This window comes from Halichoeres trimaculatus, unplaced genomic scaffold, assembly GCF_033239565.1.
Source record: "Halichoeres trimaculatus isolate MK-OKI-2021-1 unplaced genomic scaffold, fHalTri1.1 fHalTri1_scaffold_12, whole genome shotgun sequence".
Taxonomy (NCBI): Eukaryota; Metazoa; Chordata; class Actinopteri; order Labriformes; family Labridae; genus Halichoeres; species Halichoeres trimaculatus.
In genome coordinates this window covers 10,423,726-10,445,422 of record NW_027437190.1, presented here as the reverse complement: position 1 = coordinate 10,445,422, position 21,697 = coordinate 10,423,726, and the positions used below count along the sequence as shown (strand labels likewise).

General features: G+C 41.8%; 1 protein-coding gene across 1 annotated transcript in view; it reads right to left on the bottom strand.

The window, feature by feature from the left end:
* Positions 1–21,697, bottom strand: part of LOC141800569 (plectin-like) — a 192,729-nt gene that overhangs the window by 48,050 nt on the left and 122,982 nt on the right. The window contains exons 7-32 of the mRNA XM_074683178.1: positions 21,426–21,592; positions 17,438–17,553; positions 17,227–17,330; positions 15,865–15,984; positions 15,069–15,164; positions 14,860–14,987; positions 13,766–13,859; positions 13,195–13,349; positions 12,802–13,102; positions 12,641–12,718; positions 12,364–12,525; positions 12,097–12,201; positions 11,898–11,993; positions 11,655–11,780; positions 11,359–11,511; positions 11,112–11,266; positions 10,664–10,790; positions 10,231–10,414; positions 9,377–9,534; positions 8,250–8,428; positions 8,025–8,163; positions 7,484–7,840; positions 7,309–7,392; positions 7,105–7,209; positions 6,882–6,980; positions 1,551–4,904 (exon numbers count right to left, since the gene is read on the bottom strand). Of these exons, the coding sequence (XP_074539279.1) occupies positions 1,551–4,904; positions 6,882–6,980; positions 7,105–7,209; positions 7,309–7,392; positions 7,484–7,840; positions 8,025–8,163; positions 8,250–8,428; positions 9,377–9,534; positions 10,231–10,414; positions 10,664–10,790; positions 11,112–11,266; positions 11,359–11,511; positions 11,655–11,780; positions 11,898–11,993; positions 12,097–12,201; positions 12,364–12,525; positions 12,641–12,718; positions 12,802–13,102; positions 13,195–13,349; positions 13,766–13,859; positions 14,860–14,987; positions 15,069–15,164; positions 15,865–15,984; positions 17,227–17,330; positions 17,438–17,553; positions 21,426–21,592 (6,942 nt within the window). The remainder of the gene's footprint in view (positions 1–1,550; positions 4,905–6,881; positions 6,981–7,104; positions 7,210–7,308; positions 7,393–7,483; positions 7,841–8,024; positions 8,164–8,249; positions 8,429–9,376; positions 9,535–10,230; positions 10,415–10,663; positions 10,791–11,111; positions 11,267–11,358; positions 11,512–11,654; positions 11,781–11,897; positions 11,994–12,096; positions 12,202–12,363; positions 12,526–12,640; positions 12,719–12,801; positions 13,103–13,194; positions 13,350–13,765; positions 13,860–14,859; positions 14,988–15,068; positions 15,165–15,864; positions 15,985–17,226; positions 17,331–17,437; positions 17,554–21,425; positions 21,593–21,697) is intronic.

Genomic DNA, 21,697 nt, shown 5'->3' with positions numbered 1-21,697 from the left:
AACGATACCTCTGCAGGATGAACAAGCATTTAGAGATCAACATGTCGTGTTACAATTTTTGGTCAAAACTATCGGAACAAATGACCTCAACTATTGGACACTCTTCTTAGAAAACACACATTGCTTTTCTTCCTCTGGTATTAATGGTTGTGCCTCTTGCTCTGTACTGAACTGACTATGATGGTGCCACCACCACATCTGTGTAATGCGACAGGACACCTTAAAACTCTGACAAGAACCAGGGGTGACATATAAGCAACTGCCTCTTAGTTTAAAATGAAGGGAAACACCTGTTGTTTTCTGCTGTTGTACGACAGCTTATCAGCTCAAATAAGGGTTTTTGTATCTTGATATTGTCATACCCCTAATGCTCAGCATGAGAAAGATAATACCCAAAGATCTGTTTGGCATCTACATGAACTCTTAAAAGGAACGGTTTTGTCATGTTTAACTAAATGAGGGAAACTACACTGATCAAAAATACTCAGTGTAGCACTAAAAAAAAAAATCAGACCAGCAACACTTCCAAATAATTACACAGTAGTGAACACACTAAAATGTGGGGGATGTGGTTGAGGCTAAGACGTGTCAAGAAAGAGGTAAGGGCCATTCGCATGCCTTTTGTGTAAAACAATGTACACAGGTGCATTTCATGCGAGTCAGAGGGTGAATGGTTCAACGTACAATACATTTGAGATGAATGGCTATTATATCATCTGTTTAAACTGGCTTACTCACTTTAATTGAACACTGTGCACCTCACTTGCTTTTATTCTGATGATTTGTTTTAATGTTTTACAATGGTTTTTTTTTAAATCTTTTGTTGTAAGGTGGCCTTGGGTGTCATGAAAGGCACCTCCAAATAAAATGTATTATTATTATTATTATTATTATTATTATTATTGTTATTATTATTATTATATCTAAGAACGTTTTAACTATTTACCGTTTGATGATCTGAAGTGAGAGTCAATGAAGAAATTATCTTAATCTCTTGATGTCCTTTTAGGTTCCAGTGGCAGTGGAACAAAAGTCAAAATATTTAATTGAAAATTCAAGATTAGGCTGCTTCTGCAATAGAAAAATCCTTTTAAACACCTATAAGTTTGAGTCCTAGAAGTATAGTGGTAAATACACTGAAATGCTAGGTTATCTTTCCAGCTCCTGGTCCCACAATGTTAAACTGTGACTGAATTTCTTTAGATGTAAATTCTGATTATTCTGGACTGAATTAAAATGATGGGGTATTAATTTGTTTTGGACCTGAGTTATAAGTGAGGTTTTAATCTGTAAGGAAAATGAATCATGTCTGAAAAATGAAGAAACATTCCAGGATATGGGAGAACATTCCGGATGCGATCTGCATGAGCACAGTGCACTGTAAAAGATAAATCTGACTCATATGTCGACATTTACAATCAAAGATGTGGATTCATGATTAGTACAATCAGATAAGGAGACAGAGGAAATTTAAGAAAGAAGGGGGTTAGTTTTCAGATAGTTTGAACAATGACATAAGCTGCTCTGTTATGCCATTTTTGACACAATACCTCTTTAGACTTATTTTGTAGATCTTCAGCTTCCTTTTTCAGTCTAGCCTTCTCCTTTTCTAGGTCATCAATAGATTTGCGTAAGGCGTCAGCCTCTTCGCTGGTTTTTAGCCTTTCGGCTTCCAGTTTTTGAAATTCAGCCATTCTTTCTTTGGAGTCTATGTTAGTCTCATAAAGGCGAGAGGCGATCGTATCAGCTTGATTCTTGAACTTTTCAGCTTCCTTTGCAGCTTTGGCCTGGGCTTCACTGAGCTGAGAAACTTGAAGTTTGAGTCTGTCAGCCTCTGCTGTGATCTCGATTTGCCTTTTCCTCTCTGCGTCAAGCAGCTTCTGGTACTCCTCTGTTTCCTCCTCCAGACGCTGTTGCATCCGTTGTTTGTCCTCCAGCAGCTTCTGAGCCTGCTCCTGAGCCAGGTCTTTCTGCTTCTGGAGCATCCCGGCCTCAGCTTTGAGTTTGGATGCTTCTTGCATGGCCTGCATTTTCTCCTTAAGCATTTTTTCTGCGAGAGCTTTTTGCTGATTCAGGTCGTCTTCAGCTATCTCTCGCAGGCGTGCAGCCTCCTGGGCCTCTAAGCTAAGTCTAGCTGCCTGCTCTGCAAGCGTCTTCATGTAATCCGCCTTCTCAGCCAGGATTTTCTGAGTGTTGTCCTGGTCTTTCTTGATGAGGCGTCGGTTTTCCTCCTCCATTTTGTTTTTCAGCTTGAGTAGCTCCTCCATCTGAACCCTGACTTTGACCAGCTCCTCCTCGACCTGGGCCCTTTGTTTGACGGAGTCATCGACTTCATCCTTCAGGCGCTGCAGCTCTTCATCCAGGATAGCTTTCTGTTTATCTGTGTCATCCAGCTTAAGCTTCACCTTTGTGAGCTCTTGCTCCACTTGGAACTTTTGTTTTAAGGTTTGCTCTGCCAGTTTTTTGTGCTTTGCCATTTCAGCATCTGCTTGTTCCTTCTGCTTCAGTGCTGAAGCTTCTGCTTGTGCTCGTTTGGCAGCTTCAAATTCGGCCTCCTTCCTCAGCCTCACGGCGTCCTCCTGGGCTTGGGCTTGGTTTAATGCCTCTTGTTCGGCAGCTGTCTTTTGTCGCTCTGCTTCTTCTGCTTGTTGACGGAAGAGGGCGGCTTCTCTCTCTGCCTTCTCTTTAGCATTCTCAGCCTCTTTGGCGAGCTTCTTGGCTTTTTCGTACTCTTCCTTGAGCTTCTTCTGCTCCTCGGTGTCTGCCTTCTGTTGAGCCAGGACACTCTGGACCTTTTCCTCTGCTGCACTGCATTTCAGCGCTGCTTGATTGGCTGCAACAATGTAATTATTGGCCTCTTCGTCAGCCTCATCTTTCTGCCTCTTGGCCTCTTCTGCCCTCTTTTTCAGACGATCCACTTCGTCCTGGGCAGCTTTGTGCTGTCTGGCTGCCATCTCCTCTGCAGCTGTGATCTTCTTGAGCTTCTCCTCTGCTTCTCTCCTTCTCCTCTCCTCCTCAAGGGCAAGCTTCCTGAGTTTCTCAGCATCTTCTTCTGCTCTAAGTTTGCTTTGTTGAGTTTCCTCTGCAATGTTCTTCAGTTTGTTCAGTTCTAGCTCCAGGTCAAGTTTTCCGATTGAAGCTTTTTCATATTGGAGCTTGAGAATAGTAATTTCTTCCTCGGTACTTCGTTGCTGTTTGAGGGTTTCATCCATCATTGCTTTGTGTCTCTCCAGTTCAGCCTCTGAGTGCTTTTTCAGGAGAAGTATTTGTTCGTCAATATCTCGCTTGTGCTGGTTGGCCTGGTCCTCCAGAGCCTTCCTCTGGTAGGCCTCTTCCTCAGCTTGCCTGCGGAGTCTTTCATTTTCGGCCTCCTTCTCCTTCAGGGCAATTTCTGCTTCTGTTTTTAGACGAGTGGCTTCACTGATCGCAGCGAGCTTCTCTTTCAGGATCCTCTCGGCCTCTGCTCTCTGGCGAGCCGCCTCTTCCTCAGCAATCTGTCTCTGATGCTTTGCTTCTTCTCTATCTGCCCTGAGCTTACTTGCTTCCTCTGCGAGAAGTCTCATCTTGGCGGCTTTATCGTCGAGAAGTTTCCTGCTCTTCTCTGAGTTGGACTCGGCATCCTTTTCTGCCTTTATTTTATTCTGAATGAGTAAATCCATTTCACTCCTTACTTTAGCCAGCTCATCCTCCAGCAGTTTCCTGTCTTGCTGAGCCTGCATGACTTCATTTTTCAGGCGATAAAGCTCATCTTCAAGGAGGGTCCTCTGCTGCTCTGCGTTGTCAAACTCTGCCCTGAGACGAATCAGCTCCTGCTCTGCAACAAGCTTCTGCTTAGCTGTGCTCTCAGCTACCTTCCTCTGCCTCTCGAGCTCATTCTCAGCTATTTCTTTCTGCTTCAGGGCCGAGTCTTCAGCTTTGGCTCTCTTCTTGGCCTCACGCTCAGCCTCATCCTTTTGCTTCTCAGCTTCCTCTTGAGCGAGGCTCTTGTTATGGGCTTCTTGCTCTGCCTGCTGTTTCAGACGGAAAGCTTCGTCTGCTTTTTGCCTCCATTTTTCAAGCTCTCTTTCCGCCTCCTCTCGGGCTTGTTTTGCTTCCTCCTGTTGCTTCTTGAGACGTTCTGCATCTTCTTGCAGCTGGTTCACTGTGCCCTGCTTTAGTTGGAGTGATTTTTCCAGCTTCGTGGTCTTTTCCTCGAGCGAGAGGTGTTCGCTCTTGAGCGCATTCTGAGCAGCTGTTGTGGCGGCTTCTTGAGCACGGAGGATTTGTGTTTCTTTGTCAATTTCAGCTTGCTGCAGTCGTCTTTTGGCCTCCTCTGCCTGAGCCCTTAATTTGGCCAGATCATCCAGAGCTTTATCCTTTTGCCTGGCAGCATCCCTCGCAGCCTCAGCTTTCTGCTTGAGTGCCTCCTCTGCATCGCGTTTCTTCTGTGTCTCCTCATCAACTTGTCTGCGAAGCTTCTCAGCGTCTTCCTGCGCAGCCTTTCTAAACTTTTCAGCCTCAGCTGCTCTGTCACGAAGCTGGTTGAGCTCAGATTCTGCAGTGGACTTTTGTCTGAGTGTCGTCTCAAGCTGGACCCTGATCGTGTGTATTTCGGCCTCAATCTTGCTCTTGCTCTGGAGGGCGTCATCCACCTGTTGACCTTTGTCCTTGATTTGTTGCTCCGACAGGTTTTTGAGCTCATCGAGTTCAAGCTGTATTTTTCGCTTTTGTTTTTCTGCATCTACAGCGGCGGTCTCTCTCTTGTTCACTTCCTCCTGCATTCTGAGCTTCAGCTCTTGAGCTTCTTTCTCAGCTTTGGCAATGGCCTTCGCGTGAGCTTCAGCTAACTGCTTCTGTTTGTCTAACTCAGCCTGCATCTTGGCCATTTTTTTCTGCTCTTCCTCTTTGAGTTTCTCTGCAGCTTTCTGCATTAGTGGAAGCAAATGGTAAAGAAAGGATTATAATCAAGCATGACATGTTAAAGGCAACACTTTACATTAACCTGCTCAAATCAGTGTGGATGAAACTGGAACTACCGTGGCAGTCACAGCTACATCACGCTGAAATATGAGCAGCTTAATGTGCTGTATTACCAAAGGCAATGTTAATGTTAAAGTTAGCTCAAAGATCAAGTCAAAGTCAATCACTAGATGCAAATTAGATGCACATTCATTAAAGTGATGTTAAACTCACAATGCAGTTAAATCAATTCATGACAAGACAACTCAAAGAAAAAATGATTTCAGAAAAAATGTAATGGTTAATGTATGGAAACAAAATGTCACTTCACAACACAGCAAGGAAACCATATGGCATGCAACTGTAGCTGTAGCAACGCTCAAAAACTGCAACTGAAATCATAATTCTATTGTCAAAGTGAAGGATACAAGACTAACTTAGTTTTAAGTAATTAAATTTAATATTTTCTTTAATTGTTTTTTTAAATTTATATCAAATACAACAGGTCTTTATTCTCATTGTTGTAAAACAAATAATTTTTTTATGTGCGCAGATGAGTAAATCCAACGCGTATTTGTCTTTCAAACACTTTGCAAAAACATATCCTTCAGTTTTTCTGTTTAGCAGGCTTAAGTTTGAGGTTTCACTGTTTCAGAAACTGTTTATTTTTTTATCTATGCAACCTGTTTGAGTGCTAATGTAGGAACATATGTTAAAATTATACGTTTCTCTTGGTGAAGGGTAAATGCTTTCACGTTAAAGTGTTATTCACACCACTCATTTATGCTAGCTTTATGTCATCCCATGCACTGGGGGTTCTTTAAATCACTATTTACCAAAAGTGGGATAGAAAGGAAGAAAAAGCCAAGAATAATAGATTTAGGAGATGTTGTCCAAGTTTGAGAAACCAGTTCATAACTCCAGCAAGTATAAGAAGCACTGCAGGGCAGGTTAGTGAAAGAAATTTAACTACACAGAGAAAGTAAGGATGGCATGGACTAAATGGCAGTTCAGAAACTTAGTGAACTCTACAAAAGGCTTCAGTGATGACAGTGAGAAATGATTACACAACATGGCATGTAAGAAAAGTAAAGAAAAAGAAAAGAAAGAGAAAAGGTGACAAACAGATGTTAGAAAAACATGAATGGGAGTTACAGAGTGGATACTTGGGAAAGTTTACCTCTTTAATGCTCAAACAAGTGAAGCATTCATCATGGCAAAGCACTGGCAAGCAGTTAAGAGGGGCAAAGAAACAAAACAAAATGTTAGGGTTAGAAAAAAAAAGGAAAACCTTCAACCTGTGTTAATTTGGGAAAAAGGAGAGCTGAAGACCATGAGTGAAACAGAGAGACTTAGACTTTAACCTCAGGAAGTAAAGTGGCCAGAAAGGTAAGAGAGGATAAGATAACAGCAGTGAAAGAAAGAACCCCAGAAAGACTCTAAATCTACACACACAAATAAAACACCGTGAACGGTGACTGGTGCAAATATAAACACTCTGTGTCAGGAAGTTAAAGAGTCAACTTTAAGAGTGGCGTTGCTCTCTGTAAGTGATAAATCTATTTAAATACTGAGTTCACAAACATGTAGACACTCTCAAACCTCATGCAGTGTAAGTTCCTGTCAATGTTTTCACTTCTTTATCTTAAATGACGCCCATGAGAGGGGTATCAGCAAATCTTCTCTCGTTAACAGATGAGCCACAGCATGCCAATGTTTCATGTGTAACCTGTGCAAAGAAACTTTTGTTGTCCGTACATTAATGTCAAATGAGTGTTTGTGTGTGACTGTGTGTGACACGCAGAGAGAAGTGGGTGCATGCATGTGTTGTGATGATCGGCGAGTTTGGGTTTGTTTCTTGTTTCAGGGTTATTATTTAGTCTGTTGGTTAGCGTCATGTTAGAGTTTGGTTTGTTTGGGATCCTCAGCCAGATGTCACGCACCTCCTCGTCGTCCAAGCGGCGCTGCGTGTCAGTGATGAACTTGATGTACTGACTAGTCAGAGTCGTCAGCTCACTGTACTTGGTCTTCAGAGTTACATACTGATGCAGGGAGAAACAAACAGCACTTCAAATGTTAATTTCAACAGCTTATTGTCAAATATATTTTGTGTTATTCACTTTTCACTAAGAGACTAAATCCTGTAAAGGTTCTAAGAAAAAACACCTCCTGGATGATGTTGTCAGAAGCAGAGTCTAGTTTGGTTTTCTTCAATGGAGAAGCGTGCGGCTCCACCTGGGCATTGTAGGCGACCAACTGCAGCTCATAGTCCTATTTAAAAAGAAATACATCCTCCATACGTTACTTACAAGTTCTCCAAGTTGCAGTATGTTGCACTATGTAATTAATATAGGGTTGTTTAAGACTCACCTTGATGGAATCAATGTATGCTTTTGCATATTTTTGACATTCATCAACTTTGTCCTTGTTGCTCTCAATCTCCTCGTGCAGTTTCTGTCATGAAAAACGTCAAAGTTTAGACCTTGGCTCATTAATGTTATGTTAAAACAGCAACGCTGATAATATCTGACAGGTCAGAGCATACCTTCTCCTTGGCCAGCTGCTCTTTCAGAGTTTTGGTGTCAGTGATGGTCACAGCTTGGATCTTCTCCTGCCTTTGCTTGGCATCCACAATCCAGCGCATCAGCCAATCGTAGCTGTCACGATAGTAGCCAAGCTGACGGCCCAGCTGCTCCAGCTCTCTCTGGCGAAGGTCTATCTGTGTGAACATGGCCTTCCAGCGATCATGGAGGCTAGACTGCAGCTGGCGGTAGTGGTCCAGCTCAGCATCGCGCTCGCTGTGCACACGTGACATCTTGTTGCTCACTGTGGAGGCCTTCTTCAGCTCCTCGTCCAGAGAGTCAAACACTGGCTGCTCACTCTCTGCCTCAGCTCGCATTTTCTGCAGATTGTACACAAACAAAATTCAGTTAACAAGTCAAAGTAAAAAACATCAGTTAGTTTGGGTTTCATAACTTTCTGAACAGATTCCTTCAGGCCTACTTATATTCACTCCCTTTAAGAGGTTGTCATATTACTGATGCTCCTTCTGGACCCAGGAAAAGAATCATATTGTTATTGTTTACCTTAAGCTTTGCTCTGTAAGACTCCACTTCTTTGACATCGCTGGGCACAGTGTGGGCCTCACGTAAACAGTCCTCATACTGCTTCAGAACTCCCTCAGCACCCTGTGAGTTACGAATCACCATTTCCACGGTCTTCAGCCTGTTGCAAAACATCAAGCAGTAAATTAAGCAGCAGAGAACAGAGCATTTCCTGTTATCTTAAAGGGTAAGTGTGTGGCGACTCACTTATCCAGATAAACAGAGGAGAGCATGTGGGCATGATCCATCTTCTGCACGGTGACGTCAAGCTCTGAGCGCAGGACGGGAGATGAAGCAGACTGCTGTTGAGAGGCCAAGACTTCTTCTGTCTTTGCAGAAACTTTGTTGAGGTCTTTCTTGAGGCCATCAAGCTCAACCTGGACTTTCTGTGAGACAGGAGAGGATGACAAAAGTCAACAACACGTGACAAGAGTTTGAACTTTACTAAAGCTAAACATAACAAACATGTCGGAAAGAAGCTGTACATAGATGCATAAACCCTTAACAGACTTTATGAGGAACAGGTTTGACAAAGACGCTAAAAGGCAGCTTTAAAATTTAAACGAGCCGTCTGCATAAGGACTGGCCGGGAGCAAAACAACGCAATACTGACAGTCTGAGATCAGCAGGGAACTCTGCAGGCCTGCAATTCCAGCAACTCTCTTTTATCTGTGCACTAACTCAAGATCTCAGAGCAAATCCAATTCTCTGCTGAATTTTTACACTTCACACTGTTTACACCACACCCAGTGATGAAGGAGGCCTGACATTCAGTCGCTACTTCTCCTTTTTAAATTAATTTAAACTTTCCTAAATACCTCAGTCACATCACTGCTTGGATTCTGCATGAAACAAACAATAAAACACTGTGCAGCCCTTTTTGTTCAATTACAGAATTACATGATTATCAGATGAAATCAATTCCTTGTGTTTCAGCATCAGCTGCTCATTTAAAGCCTCATTCTCTGTTACGTGAGCTGTTTCGTCTCGTGCTCAGCAGGCTGCTCGAAACATTTGGCTGATGAATTGGGTTAAATCCAAATGAAAAAACCTGTACCACAAGGGTCATTAAAGGCGATTAGGGAAGACATGCACACACAATAACCCCATTGTATTTTGTTTTCTACCATACCTTCCCTACCGAGAGGATATCAGCTTGTTCTTTCCACCTTTTTATTACAAATAAACTTGCAGCGACACAAGAAAAGTCATGTTCATTGAACCTTGAGCTAAGTCTCCAACAAGCACAGTGCCTCTGATTGTTGAATCCATGACGCAGTGGCAGTCTGATCATAGACATCTTGTATGTATGTGATTTATTTTTTGTGAAGTACCTTCTGCTCTGATGTCTTTTGAATGCACTCTTTCAGAGGTTCCTTCTCCACTGGTCTGCGAATGCGAGCCACAGTTCCAGCTTCACAGTCCTCGATGCGCAGGCGCAGGTCCTTGATCTCAGAGATGTAGTTCTTACACAGAGTTTCGTTCTGCTGACCTGTTGAAACATATTTGTTAAACATTCTGATCAAACTTTTTATTTTTCCTATATTAGGGATGTGACCCTCAAAAAATTTAACCAAACTCCCAAACAGCTTAAGAAGATACTTATCTTTTGTTGCAGTGTGACAGGCAAAGTTTATGTTTTGGTATTTTTGAGGTATATTTAATGTAGTACATGTCTATATCGCTCTTTTGCTAATTGTATCAAATATGTGCAGTGTACAATCATACATGCAGAATTTTGGAGTGTTTTGTCATAAACACACACTGCGCAGTACGCTCTACGGTAGCAGCAAACACTCTGAAGTATTCTATCAGGTAGTAGTAACTGCTTCTTCAGGTAGTAGAGCTGAGTAACAAAAGCACAACATACTAAAACAGAAAAAAACATCTCTGTGCAAAGCTGCTGAAAAGCATCTTGGGAACCAAAACGACATGCCGTCACTCAGACTTCTACTCTAGCTGTACTCATCCAAGGCCTAAAGCGTGTACACACTTCAGCTTGGTGAGCGTTAGCGTTGACAGCCTTGACATGACTTACCTTTAAGTTTAACAACCATTATCCCTGAAAGGTGAATGATAGTTATAATCTGAAGTGAAGTCATTGCATTTTAACTGTATACTCCTCTTTTTACCTTATGCATGAATTAGCATGAGCTGATGTATATAATTAAGAGAAAGGAAGAGTTACCTTTCTCCATGGAGCGGACCAGGGTGTCAAAGTGCTGGGTGGACTTGGTGTAGTCCTCTTCAATCTGCATGCGGTCATCTGGGCCAAAGAGCTGCGAGTCCTGGCTGTCACGCATGTAGTCCTGGTAGTGGAGCTCCAGGTTCCTCATGATCAGCCTGTATTCATCTGGTTTCATGATCTTCAACTGGAAAGGATGGAAACAAAATGTTGGAGGATTTCAATGGATTATCTTCTTCAGAGTGTAAAGAATCTATGACTGTGATCCATTTAATGATGAAATTCTGAGTTAGATATTTGTGTGGACAAAATTATGCCTAGAATGCTTAAAGTAAAAAAAGAGATTTCTGCTTTTATAAATAATGCTTTTTTGTAGAAGAAAAGTCTTCAGTAACTATCAGAGCCCAAAACTGATAATATATGTAATAACACTCACTGTGGTGATGTTCCAGGTGCGGATCTGTGCAAAGTCTCTCATCAGGTACTGCCATGACAGCAGGCTCTTCATGTCTATGTGGAGCCTCTGCCACAACAACAGCATCTGCTGATGACCTGCATCCAGGCTGGAGAAGGAGAGGATAGTACAGATAGTGGAGGAATTAGGAAACAAACACTACTGAAATGCTTTTTATCAAGTTTTAACCTTTTAAATCCAAAATCTGTTTGATGACTCAGAAATCTAACAACCAACCTGCGCAAAGTTACCTGTAAGATTATGTGTTTTCAAAAAGAAAAACATACATTTCCCATATGTGTAAGTATCATAAAGTTGTGTTGACTTTTAAATATGTAAATCCCATTGGGCATGATATGACACATGTTATGACCTTGAATGAGGCTGAGCGGCTAAACTCCTGTGCTCTGCACTTCTCTTCAGTTCTCACCTGTTGACACTGTCCACAGCCTCTTTGTTAACAGGAGGCACCAGGAAGCAGACAGAGGGCACCACAGCCTCGTTTCCAGAGCGGTTCAGGACCTTCCACTTGAAGGGCTGAGAGTTGTTGAGGAGCGCGCATTCATCTCCTTTATGGACGGTGATCTGAAACACATACAATAAACACACACATTAAATAAATGACTATTCTGATGTGAATGTAAATGACAGTGTAATGAAATCAGAGAGTGTCTGACCTCTTGCTGTTTGAAGTCACAGACAGCCTGAATGGGCAGTTTGCCTTTAACAGAGGTGGTTGGGTTACGTGGCTTCAGCTGGATGATAGACTTGGCTCTCTTGTTCAAGCTGGTCACAAGGGTCTTATATTCATTCAGCTGTTCTTTCTCCTCCTGTGGAAGAAAACACAACATGCACAACATGAGAGGGAATATTTACATCAAGCTAGACCTTATTCCTCCTATACCTTCTGTAAAGGCCAACCTGGCATCGTATCATGCGTTTGGATACATCAGTGTCAGCAGTCATTACTCACCACAGCATCCTGCAGCAGATCCTCCAGGCGCGTGGCCGTGGTGGAGCGATCACAGCCATATTTCTTTTTCATGTTCTCTTGCATCTTCTTCATCTTGTCCTGAGCATCTTTCACATCAGAAAAGAACTGCAAGAAAACAACATCAAGGAAGACACTTAAATCCAGCTCTTTAAAAAGAACTCAATGATTGGAGAAGGGATACAGAAAGCATTTGGATGAAGCATCAGTGAGATCACTCTTTACCTGGTAGTAGGCTGTGTTTTCTTTAAGATGAGCCTCAATGCAACAGCACAGCTGGAGGATCCAGCTCCACTGAGTCTGCAGGGCGGCTGTGAAGGCCTGAATCAGATGAAGATAGAGACATGATGAAATTAAACCAGAGGCCTCACACAGAAACCTTCAAATGCTCCATGAATTAGCTTTGCATTTTCAGATCTATTACCTCGACTGTCTTCTTGCCAGGATGTCCATCTTTGACAAGTCTGTCTCCCATAGCCTGGATGTCATTGACTTTCTTCTCCCTCAGCTCCAGCTCTCGCATAAGTCCCTGTATAATCACATGAAAACACTTAATGATAATGATTGAAGGAGAATCACATGCGTTTATTCAATTTCTTCACATGATGAAATCTGCAACTTGAAACAGTGACCATATAAAAACGGATGAAGCATGTGACGTTACAGTTTGGGTTTTTTTTCTTCAACATACCGAGTAGTTATCCTTTTTAGCTGTCATATTAGTGTTCCTGTCACTCCAGTCAAAGTTGACCTCCTCTTCTTCTTTGTCATTTAACCACATCAATTCCTTTGTTGAAGCGCTGACAAAAGCATGGAGTGACTCCAAGTTCCTCAGGCGAGACTTTGAAGAGGTCTGGTTGAAAAAACACAACAGGGATTTTTAAAAAACTTGTTGCTCTAATCCAAGCTAAAAATGCAAACAGAAATAAAAAAGAGAAAATAGCATGATTGAATATAAAATGATTTACCAGCAGTTTGCCGTACTGAAGGTCCAGTTTGCCCAGGTACTCTCTGTAGGCGTCTTTGCTGGCAGGGGATAGCCCGCTCTGAGGAGTACAAACATGCAGCAGGTGTTACCTTTTAAACCAAACCGAAATATAATCCTGTTTGGTGGCTCTGTTATGAGTACCTCATCAGCCCTGGCCCGTTCGATCTTAGATTTAAAGTCCTCCACGGTCTGGTGCAGGCCTCTGTGGCTGCCCAGCTGTGACTCCACAGCAGGCAGATCAGAACCCCACTCAGCCTTATCGATGCGTTGCTGGTTCTCCTCCACCCAGGCCAACAGGTCTTGGACGTAACGCAAAGTGGCATCAGTCTTGGCAGGTGGAGCTCCCTTAGGTGGAGTAACAACAGTTGAAGACACAATTGACTTCAGGCGAAGGTTGTAATCGCCGCGCAGGTTCACCAGACGCTCATGGAGGCGGTAAACCCTGTGACAGTGAGAAACAGATTTGTGGGTCTGAACAGTTTTGGAAGAGAGACTGTTATATTAAATCAATACCGCAACAAACACAGCACCCACCTGCGGTACATATCTTCAGCCTGAGGGTGGCGCCCATCCTTGAGTATCTGCACATCATTGAAGAGCAGGCGGATCATGTTGTCAGCCCTGTTCAGCTCTCTGTCTATTTCTGCCGTATGCTGAGGCTGTTTCCCTGCATCCATCAGACGGATATCCTGAGAGCATGAAAGAAAATAAAAATATTGATTTCCACTTTGTTCTTTATTCTAATTTTCTGTATCTACATGTTTTGCATATCACCTGAGAGTTTTCAATTAATCTTAATTATCTGTTTGGAAGAATGTAAGATGCTTTGAGCTTGAAGATATTTCTTTTTTATAGCTCTAATATGTGTTGGAACAGCTAGCTCTCTGCTATTCTAATACTCTCCAGCAGTTTTTTAAAGATTAATTAGATCAGAAGGTTCTGGGAAAGGACAACTAAAAGATAAAGGGATCTCAAAAACAGTTTAAATTGAGTCAAAATGAAAAATACTGAAAAATATCAGACTTTCTGAGTAATTACTGTCTAATCATTTTCTAGCCTCACAGCAGTCACCTGAAAAAAATAAATAAATAAATAAAGGGCTTACCGTCTGCAGCAGGTTCTCCAGGAGGCTAATTTGGTCATCACTCGTCCTTGTCTCCATCTGGACTTTAGTGACGATCCTCTGCAGCCTCTCAAGTCTGGACGAGATGAAGAAATTTACATAGTAGAGGAGAAAAGTAAAAAAAGTTAAAGTTTCTTTGACCCTATCCCTAAATTTACCCAGTATCATTTTCCCCCAAATCATTTGGACTATCAGACTCTGAAGCTAACAACTTACTGATTTCTGTTATGCAGCAAATATTCCAATTTATGCGAGTCGCCCACAAATGCCATTTCCCAGCTGTTTTATAACTAATACAGTTCCAGCTAAAGAAAAAAAACAAAAAACAAAAACTTGGCTCTTCTCACCACCTCATTACGCCTGAGGATATATACTATGTAGCTGCCCAAAGTGCCACACAAATCCCTCTGTTTTTTTCTGACAAAGACATCCAGTCTGCAAAATGAGTCATCCTGGGTCTCACAACCATGAACGAGACTATCAGATGGCAAGATGATCGGACTTTCTCGTGACACTCAACCATCCCATTTCCCAGGAATGACGCAATTCTTAATACAAGGAAGATGGCTCCTTTTTATTCATCAGAACTAATTATTTATATCCAAACAGGAGAAACAAGCCTGTCTCATGGTGCCGACAACCAGCACAGACAGAAACAAGAAAACTGTCTGTCACCGAGCTTTGTTTATATTCAACTACAGCAGGAAAAAAAAAAGGCATCATCAACCTACGATCAAAAGTAGCCTTCAAAGTTTGAGACAGAGTCAAACTCTGTTAAGGCCAATGAAAAGTGTGATGTAGTCTCTATGTTTTGATCACATGGTTTAGTTAGCATTTCTGTTAGCATATAGGTCAGCTAACATGCTAGCTAACTTAATGTTGACGCTTAAACAGGGCTATCAGTTACAGCCGGTGGCTTTTGGTAGTTTTATTACATACCTCTCTGCTATGAGCTTTTGTTGGAGCACATGGTGTGTGATGTCGTTTTTTTTTCCCCTTTCCTTTTATTTTATTTCTTTTTCAGTGCAACACTAGTAAAATCTGTGCATCTTGTTGCCTAATGCTTCTGTCCTCACCTCTCAAACTCTATCCTCAGCAGCCGCTCTCTTTCCAAGATGGCCACATGAAGCCGGCCCCATTCCTTCTCCACATCAATGGGATGGTAGCCCGGAGGAACCTTCACCTGACCGGAACGCACGGCGCTCTGTGGGCAATACATCAGTCATGAGTCAATGAAACAGAACAGAGTACGACACAAAAGAGAAGAAAATTGGGGTCAGCCGACCTCAAAGGACTGGTAGATGTGCTTGGACCGGTTCTTGTCGGTCTCTTTCACTGGCAGCTCTGTCTCTTTGAACTTCAGGAACTGGCGCCAAAGGAGCTGAAGAGAAAAGACAGGAGTAATGAAAACATAAAGGTAAGAGCCCTTCTGGAAGAAAAACAACAAAACTGTGAGTCCACTGGTGTTTTTAGTAACTTGTGCAACAGGGACAGTTAAATGAATCAGAATTCCTAATTTCTGAAATGAGATAAGTACATTTAGGTGACACATCACGCCCTGTTTGATAGTTTATATAAGGAAGGTTGCCACCTCTCTCTACAGGATCAAGGATTGATTAAGTTAAAGAAGCTGCTTCACTTTACTTAGGGAAAATGTTCCTGCCTCCGTTACCAGGCAACACAAGTACATCTAAACCTGTAATTTTGCTGATACAGCTCTTGTGTTCATCTGACTTCAAAGAAAAGTACTAAAGTCACGCTATGCTTTATTCTGCCGCTCTGACAGGGAGTGGCACAGCTGTGTCTCTACTGAGAATTACATTTTGCATTATTTGCCTTGTGGCTGTGTTTTCTCAGCCCAACACTGCCCCACCTTCAGCACAACAATACTTAAATTCTTTCAGTAAAACTTGATAAAAACCTGCAGATTTACAATGTGAATACATAATTAAAAGTTCTCTTCTAGTATCTTAAGACAACACTGGTAACTTCTCATTTTGATGCTTAAGTTAGGCACTGAGGCAAAACACACCTCTGAATTGTAGGTGTTACATCAGATTATGATCATCATATAATCTTACCTCAATCTCCTCATAGCTGGTAGGGAAGTTCCTCTCCTCAAAGATCAGGACATGGTGGTGGATCCACTGGCGCAGGAGAGTCACCAGCTCATAGTACTCCTGCCAGCGCAGCTCCAGCTCCTGGAGTCAACGCAGCAAAAAAGAGAGGTGGATACTCAACAACAACAGACAGGAGATCTCCTCTTCCGTTTTCAGCCATTCACACACCATCCTAAACTCAATTAGGTAGCAATAATCCAGGTCTTGTGGGAATGCACAGGGAGGCAGAAAGCAGAGAAGGGGCTGATGGCGGGGGCAATGGACGAAGAGAAACAATGGTGGGAGGCAGACACAGAAACATGTCTGTAGTTTTTCAAGATGAAATGTTTGTAAAACAACAAATAAGGTAAGGACCAGGAAAGTCCCAGCAAAGCATAATCACAACAGTCACAAGAGTAAGTTAGTATGAACTCCTCTTTCAGGGGGAAATGTGGACACATGAAGTGTAACAATGCATCCTCTCCCCTCTCTTTGGCCTCTGCACTGTAAACACCACAGGTTGCTAATTCAATGCAATACTTGGTTTCACAAGACTTCTATTTTTCTTTAAAGTTCTCACAGGATGGACAGTAACAAAAGCATATTTATAAGTCCAGTCACAAGTCTGTTAAAGTCTGATTGAAAACGAACAAGCCTACAATCAGACGCAGTGAGGACAAACACTTTCATTGCTCTGAAACTTCCATTTTTATCAGTTTGTAAAATGTTATTTTGAGCAACATTTAATCTGATAAGATTCTAGCAGCCCCTGTGATCAACCCATGATGTGTAGCTTCTTTTCTACAGTTTATCAACCCTGTATATGCCTGTGAAGTACACTGTAAGGAGAGATCTTGTCCTGCTTCTTTGAAGGCTCTCATTCAATATTATTTTTAGCTGTTAACAACTGGTTCTTGTTGTCTTCCAGCAAAGTTAAGAATTTCTTTGCACACACATCTCACATCAGCCTCTGAAGAAGCTTCTAACTTCATTGTCCTTGAAGTGATCTGAAAGGGTGAGCATGCTGTGGTAATGAAGCGCTGCCAGAATCTTGTCGGGGGGGGGGGTGCAGACCAGAAAGACAGATGCAGAGGTGGAAAAACACTACACTAAAACTAGGCTGTGTGACTTGAAGGTAAACATTATATTAAGGATATAAGTTTCTTTGTCCACATCTAAACAGACAGGTTAGCTAACAGAACAGCTACAGTTTACATCCTGGTCTTTTTTAGGCCAAGTTTAAACATTAGTATCAGATCAAACGTATCCAAAAGCAAAACTCTCCGAAGTAGGTTTAAATATTCTGAAAGTGTCTGGCCAATGCTATAAAAAAATGGTGCTCACGTTTGCTCCGCTGGCATCAGGTACATCCATACGAGGCATGACGTCGTACAGAGATGACACGTAAGTGATGATGGACTTCTCATCAGGGTGTGGAACATCAACATCTAAAAAGAAAGGGCATACATGTCTTAAGTGAAGGACAACATTATGAAGAAAGGCTCCATTAAAGGTTATCATGTCTGGTGTCTCAGATCTAACGAGTAAGTCTTACCCTCAGGGTCCAGGAGGCGTGTCACTCCCAGGTCTCTCTCTGCCACACCAAAGGCCTGTTCCAGGTTCTGCAGGTTGGTCTGTCGGTACACTTTGCCCATATCAATGAGTCTGGGACTGGAAGAAACAAACAAAACAGATACTGAATCACCAAAGGTCCTAAAAGACAGAAAGCTGCGTTCCCGTTGTCCCCAGATGTTTACTCGAACAAAAAGTTATTCTCTTTATTTTATAACAGCATTCATACAGTCAAGGTTATTTCATTCCTGCTGTTCTTATCCATCATTGCACTTAGATCACTTGACAGATTTCAGTATTTATTGTTATAGTTAAATTGTTTATATTAGTTCTGTTGATTCACTTTTTGCGCTCCTCTGCACATAGTTCTGTTTACATTTGTTAGGCTATATATATTTTTATGTATTTTTAATGTTTAATCTTTTTGAACAGTTGTTAAGTTACTGCTCTGTGTGCCTTTAAATCCCCCTGGGACAAATAAAGTTATTTATATTGAATTAAACTGAATTGTAAACCTTAGGCTTAAAAGTATGGCTGACAATGATCTGCAGGAATCTACAGACTTTTTGGCTTTGGCGACAATTAAAAATTTATTGAAATCAGAGAATAGCTAAGAGAGTTACTAAAAAGTGTAAGGACTTCATTCTCATTGGACATAAAAGACTGATGCCTCTAAGTGCAGAATGAGTCATCGTTTTTTTTTTTCATTAAGTCTCCAAAATATTCCTTCCCTTACTACTGAACTGTGCAGACCTTTTCATCTGTCTCGACTTTGGCTCTGTGGGCCAAGGTTTACATTATTTTGCTTTGCTTACTTTGTCCTGTAAATGCTAAAGTAGCAGTTTCTGGTATCAGGAATGACAAATAACAACACAGAAACATGTCAGTCTTGCACATATGCCACGATTGCTTCTTCAGGACATAAAAATGTGTCAGCATAAATTTAAACCTGCTTCACAGTTAGTTGTGAAATACGCACAGAGGCTTAGGAAACTAGTTACAGTCATGATGTATGTGACGATCTGTGCAGTGAACTGCTTATTTGATTAGTTCGGGTGTTTAAAACTTGGCGGATGAGATTAAACCCAGGGCTAAATGTCATTAGCATTATTAGATGTACAGAATTAAAGCAGTCTGTACCTGTCTGCTCACTTATTTGGTATGACATTTAATGCATTAAAAGCTCTGAACGGACTGTTTGGCCAATGGCTATATGCTTTGAAAAGCCCACCTGTTCATCCTTTGATAAGCAGCTGCCTTTTTCTTTCCCCTGGGTGTTTGAGTTTCTCTGGCACATGTCAGAGCATCTATAGGTGGAATGTAATTTATAGAGGAGCTAAGATAATCAAAGCTGACATTTTTTGAGTTGGCAGCCAACTTCAACTTCAATACCAGGACAGACAAAAGTTAATGATTTCAGAGTGTAGAAAGCATGATTAATCAAATCAGAGTCTCACTGATGTATAACTTTCCACCAGAAAACAAACTACAGTAGTTTTAAATGCAAGACAAAATCTGCTCATTAAAGTGTACAGCATTGTGCCTCAGCACTGGTTGTAATGTTATGTCTGTAAGCCCAGCATGTGCAGCAGTAACAGGGTGTATATTCATACAGTTCTCTGATGCATAGAGTGGAACGGCTCGGGTTTTGCATGTAAACAGGAGGAGAATCCACATGACGGACTTCTCGAACCGAGTACTGCTTCACTGGCCGCATGGAGCTGCTCATAGTCCGTGTCTCCCTTCCATGAAAGCTTTGAGACCTCAATCCATGCCCCAGTTCATCACTGCTGGAACGGGTCCCAGAGCTCTGGGAACCTCGCCCCGAGTCCCCGGAGGAGGATGCCTCTGACGGGATATCCTCACACAACATGACCACCCGATTGTCCACATCGCTAACGGATCCTGACCAACCACGAGAGAAGCCCAGGCTTCGTTTCCTGGGCTTTGACTTCTTCTTGATACTGAGCATCTTTAAATCAGTGAGACGGTCTCCCTCCAGTAGCTCTGACAGCAGGTCTTACAGCCTTATTTATTCAGGATGAAAAAGAATAGTAATATCTTGAAGGATCCTTGTAAATCCATCAAAAAAGTTGTCTCAGGTGTCCAGCTTCACGTGAAGAACTGTATCCTTCTGAAGGCTGTCCGTGAGAGAAAAAGCCTCCTGGTGGCACGACCAAGTCACTGCTCCATTCTGCTTCTCCATGTCAAATATTTTCTTATCTGAAGCTTCCAAATTACATATATTATCCCCAAATCATACTCTATTGATGAACACATACTCTGCACTAATGCCTGGACACAGAGTAACAACTTAGTGTTCATGCAGCAGGCACCGAGTGCTACAGCTACACCCACACACCACACCCCTACCCATTATGAAAAGCAGCTCTAATCCAGCCCCAGGTGTCTGAAAAAAGGGGAAAAAAAGTGCAGGTATCCAAGTTTAAGAAAACCTGTCCCTGCAGGCACCTTTCTTACCATCGATAATGGTTCTAAAGAACATCTTGCATTGGATTCAAACTGTCTCGTATTTTCTTCTTCTTTTTTTTCCGTCTGCCTCGGCTGTTTACCTTTCAGTCTTGCTTTGTTCAGACTTTTAAAAGGAAACCAACCAAACTGCAAGCTGTATTGACAAATCCTCATGAGAATTAAATGTCTATTCAATTCCCAGGATGCTCCCAAACAAAGCAATCCTTAACCGCTTACTCATTTTAAAAGACACAAAACAACTTCAGGGGACTTTGTAACTGCTTGTTTTCAACAGCAGGACCAACACAATCTTACTTTAAATCATAGTTTTCCAAATGTTTAATGAGCTCAGCATATTTAATGGAGAAATTTTCATCTAAAGGTCATGTGTGCAGACGCCTGCCAGTGGTATTTCTAGCCTAAAGGTCTGAAAAGTTCATGGAGAAGCATTAATGTAGATTTTATTAAAGCAGCATGAGACCTGTGCTGTCAGGTGCAGACATGTAATTAGGTCAAAATGATTTTTTTTTGGTTTATTTTATGAGTAGAGGAGAGCAAGAGAGAAAAGCTTAAAAATGATTTTTTTTTTGGTTTATTTTATGAGTAGAGGAGAGCAAGAGAGAAAAGCTTAAAGGGTGATTTAGCGTCAAACACAGACCATAAATGTAAATGTACATCTGTGGAGGCTCTTCATTACTTATTGTTAAACATACTGCTTTCTCTTTCGGGAATAGATTTGTCTTGTTAATACGAGCAGGATAAATTTACACAGCAGGCTGGGACTCGCACTGTCGAATTTAAGATCAATTTCTGTCTTAATGTCTGATAAACTAACAGATAGTGAAATGTCACCACCTGATCTAGTGTGCATCCTGATACCCCAGGAGCACAAAAAAAGAAATCCTAAAGCTTTGACACTGCATGGTAAATATTGAGCTGCTTTTTTCTCTTCTTTGGAGAGCAAGCACACGCCACAGTCTGTCTGTCTTCACTCACTTGTCATAATAGTACAATTCTATGGCAGCAGATCACTGGACATGCTTTACACAATGACTGCTAAAACAAATGCTTCTGACTATGATACTTAGGGATGGGTACCAAATTAGGTACTTTTATAGGTTCCGACCAAATTCAGTCAAAAGTACTGGGTACCGATTCACGTAAAATCAAAAGGTACCATGTTTAGGTACGTAACTGTATCCTTGTGGCTGTGAGGGAGTGGAAGAGTAAGCAATTTTCCATGCTGGACATGAACACAGCATTGCAAGGTTATATAATGAAGAATAAATGTGTTAAATTGAATTATGTTTTACTATTAAACCAATTGATATTTTTTACAACACACACTAAGTACCGAAAATTGGTACCCTTAAGTACCGATACCAATTGCCAGGTACTGGGAATCTGTACCATATTGTTTCATAAGTGAGCAATACCCATCCCTAGTGATACCGTTATCACTTGCAGTCGTAGATAATCAGCAGTAAAAGACCACTCACTAGTGCTTGTGTATGACGGCGTTGAAGAGCTTGCCGTCCCTCCAGCTGGTGCTGAAGTTGTCGCAGCGGAGCCCCTGGTAACCGTCCGTCATCCTCTGGGACCAGAGCAGCAGCTTCTCCTTGGCTGTCATGTCCTCTGACTGACCATTGATCTGAATATCTGAGATCTGAGAGGATAAATAAATAAAATATTAGGCTGTGCAGAATGTGTGAATGTTCCTTAATGAGGAAATGGTGACAAAATTAGTTATTAGTGGAAACCAAAAGGACCA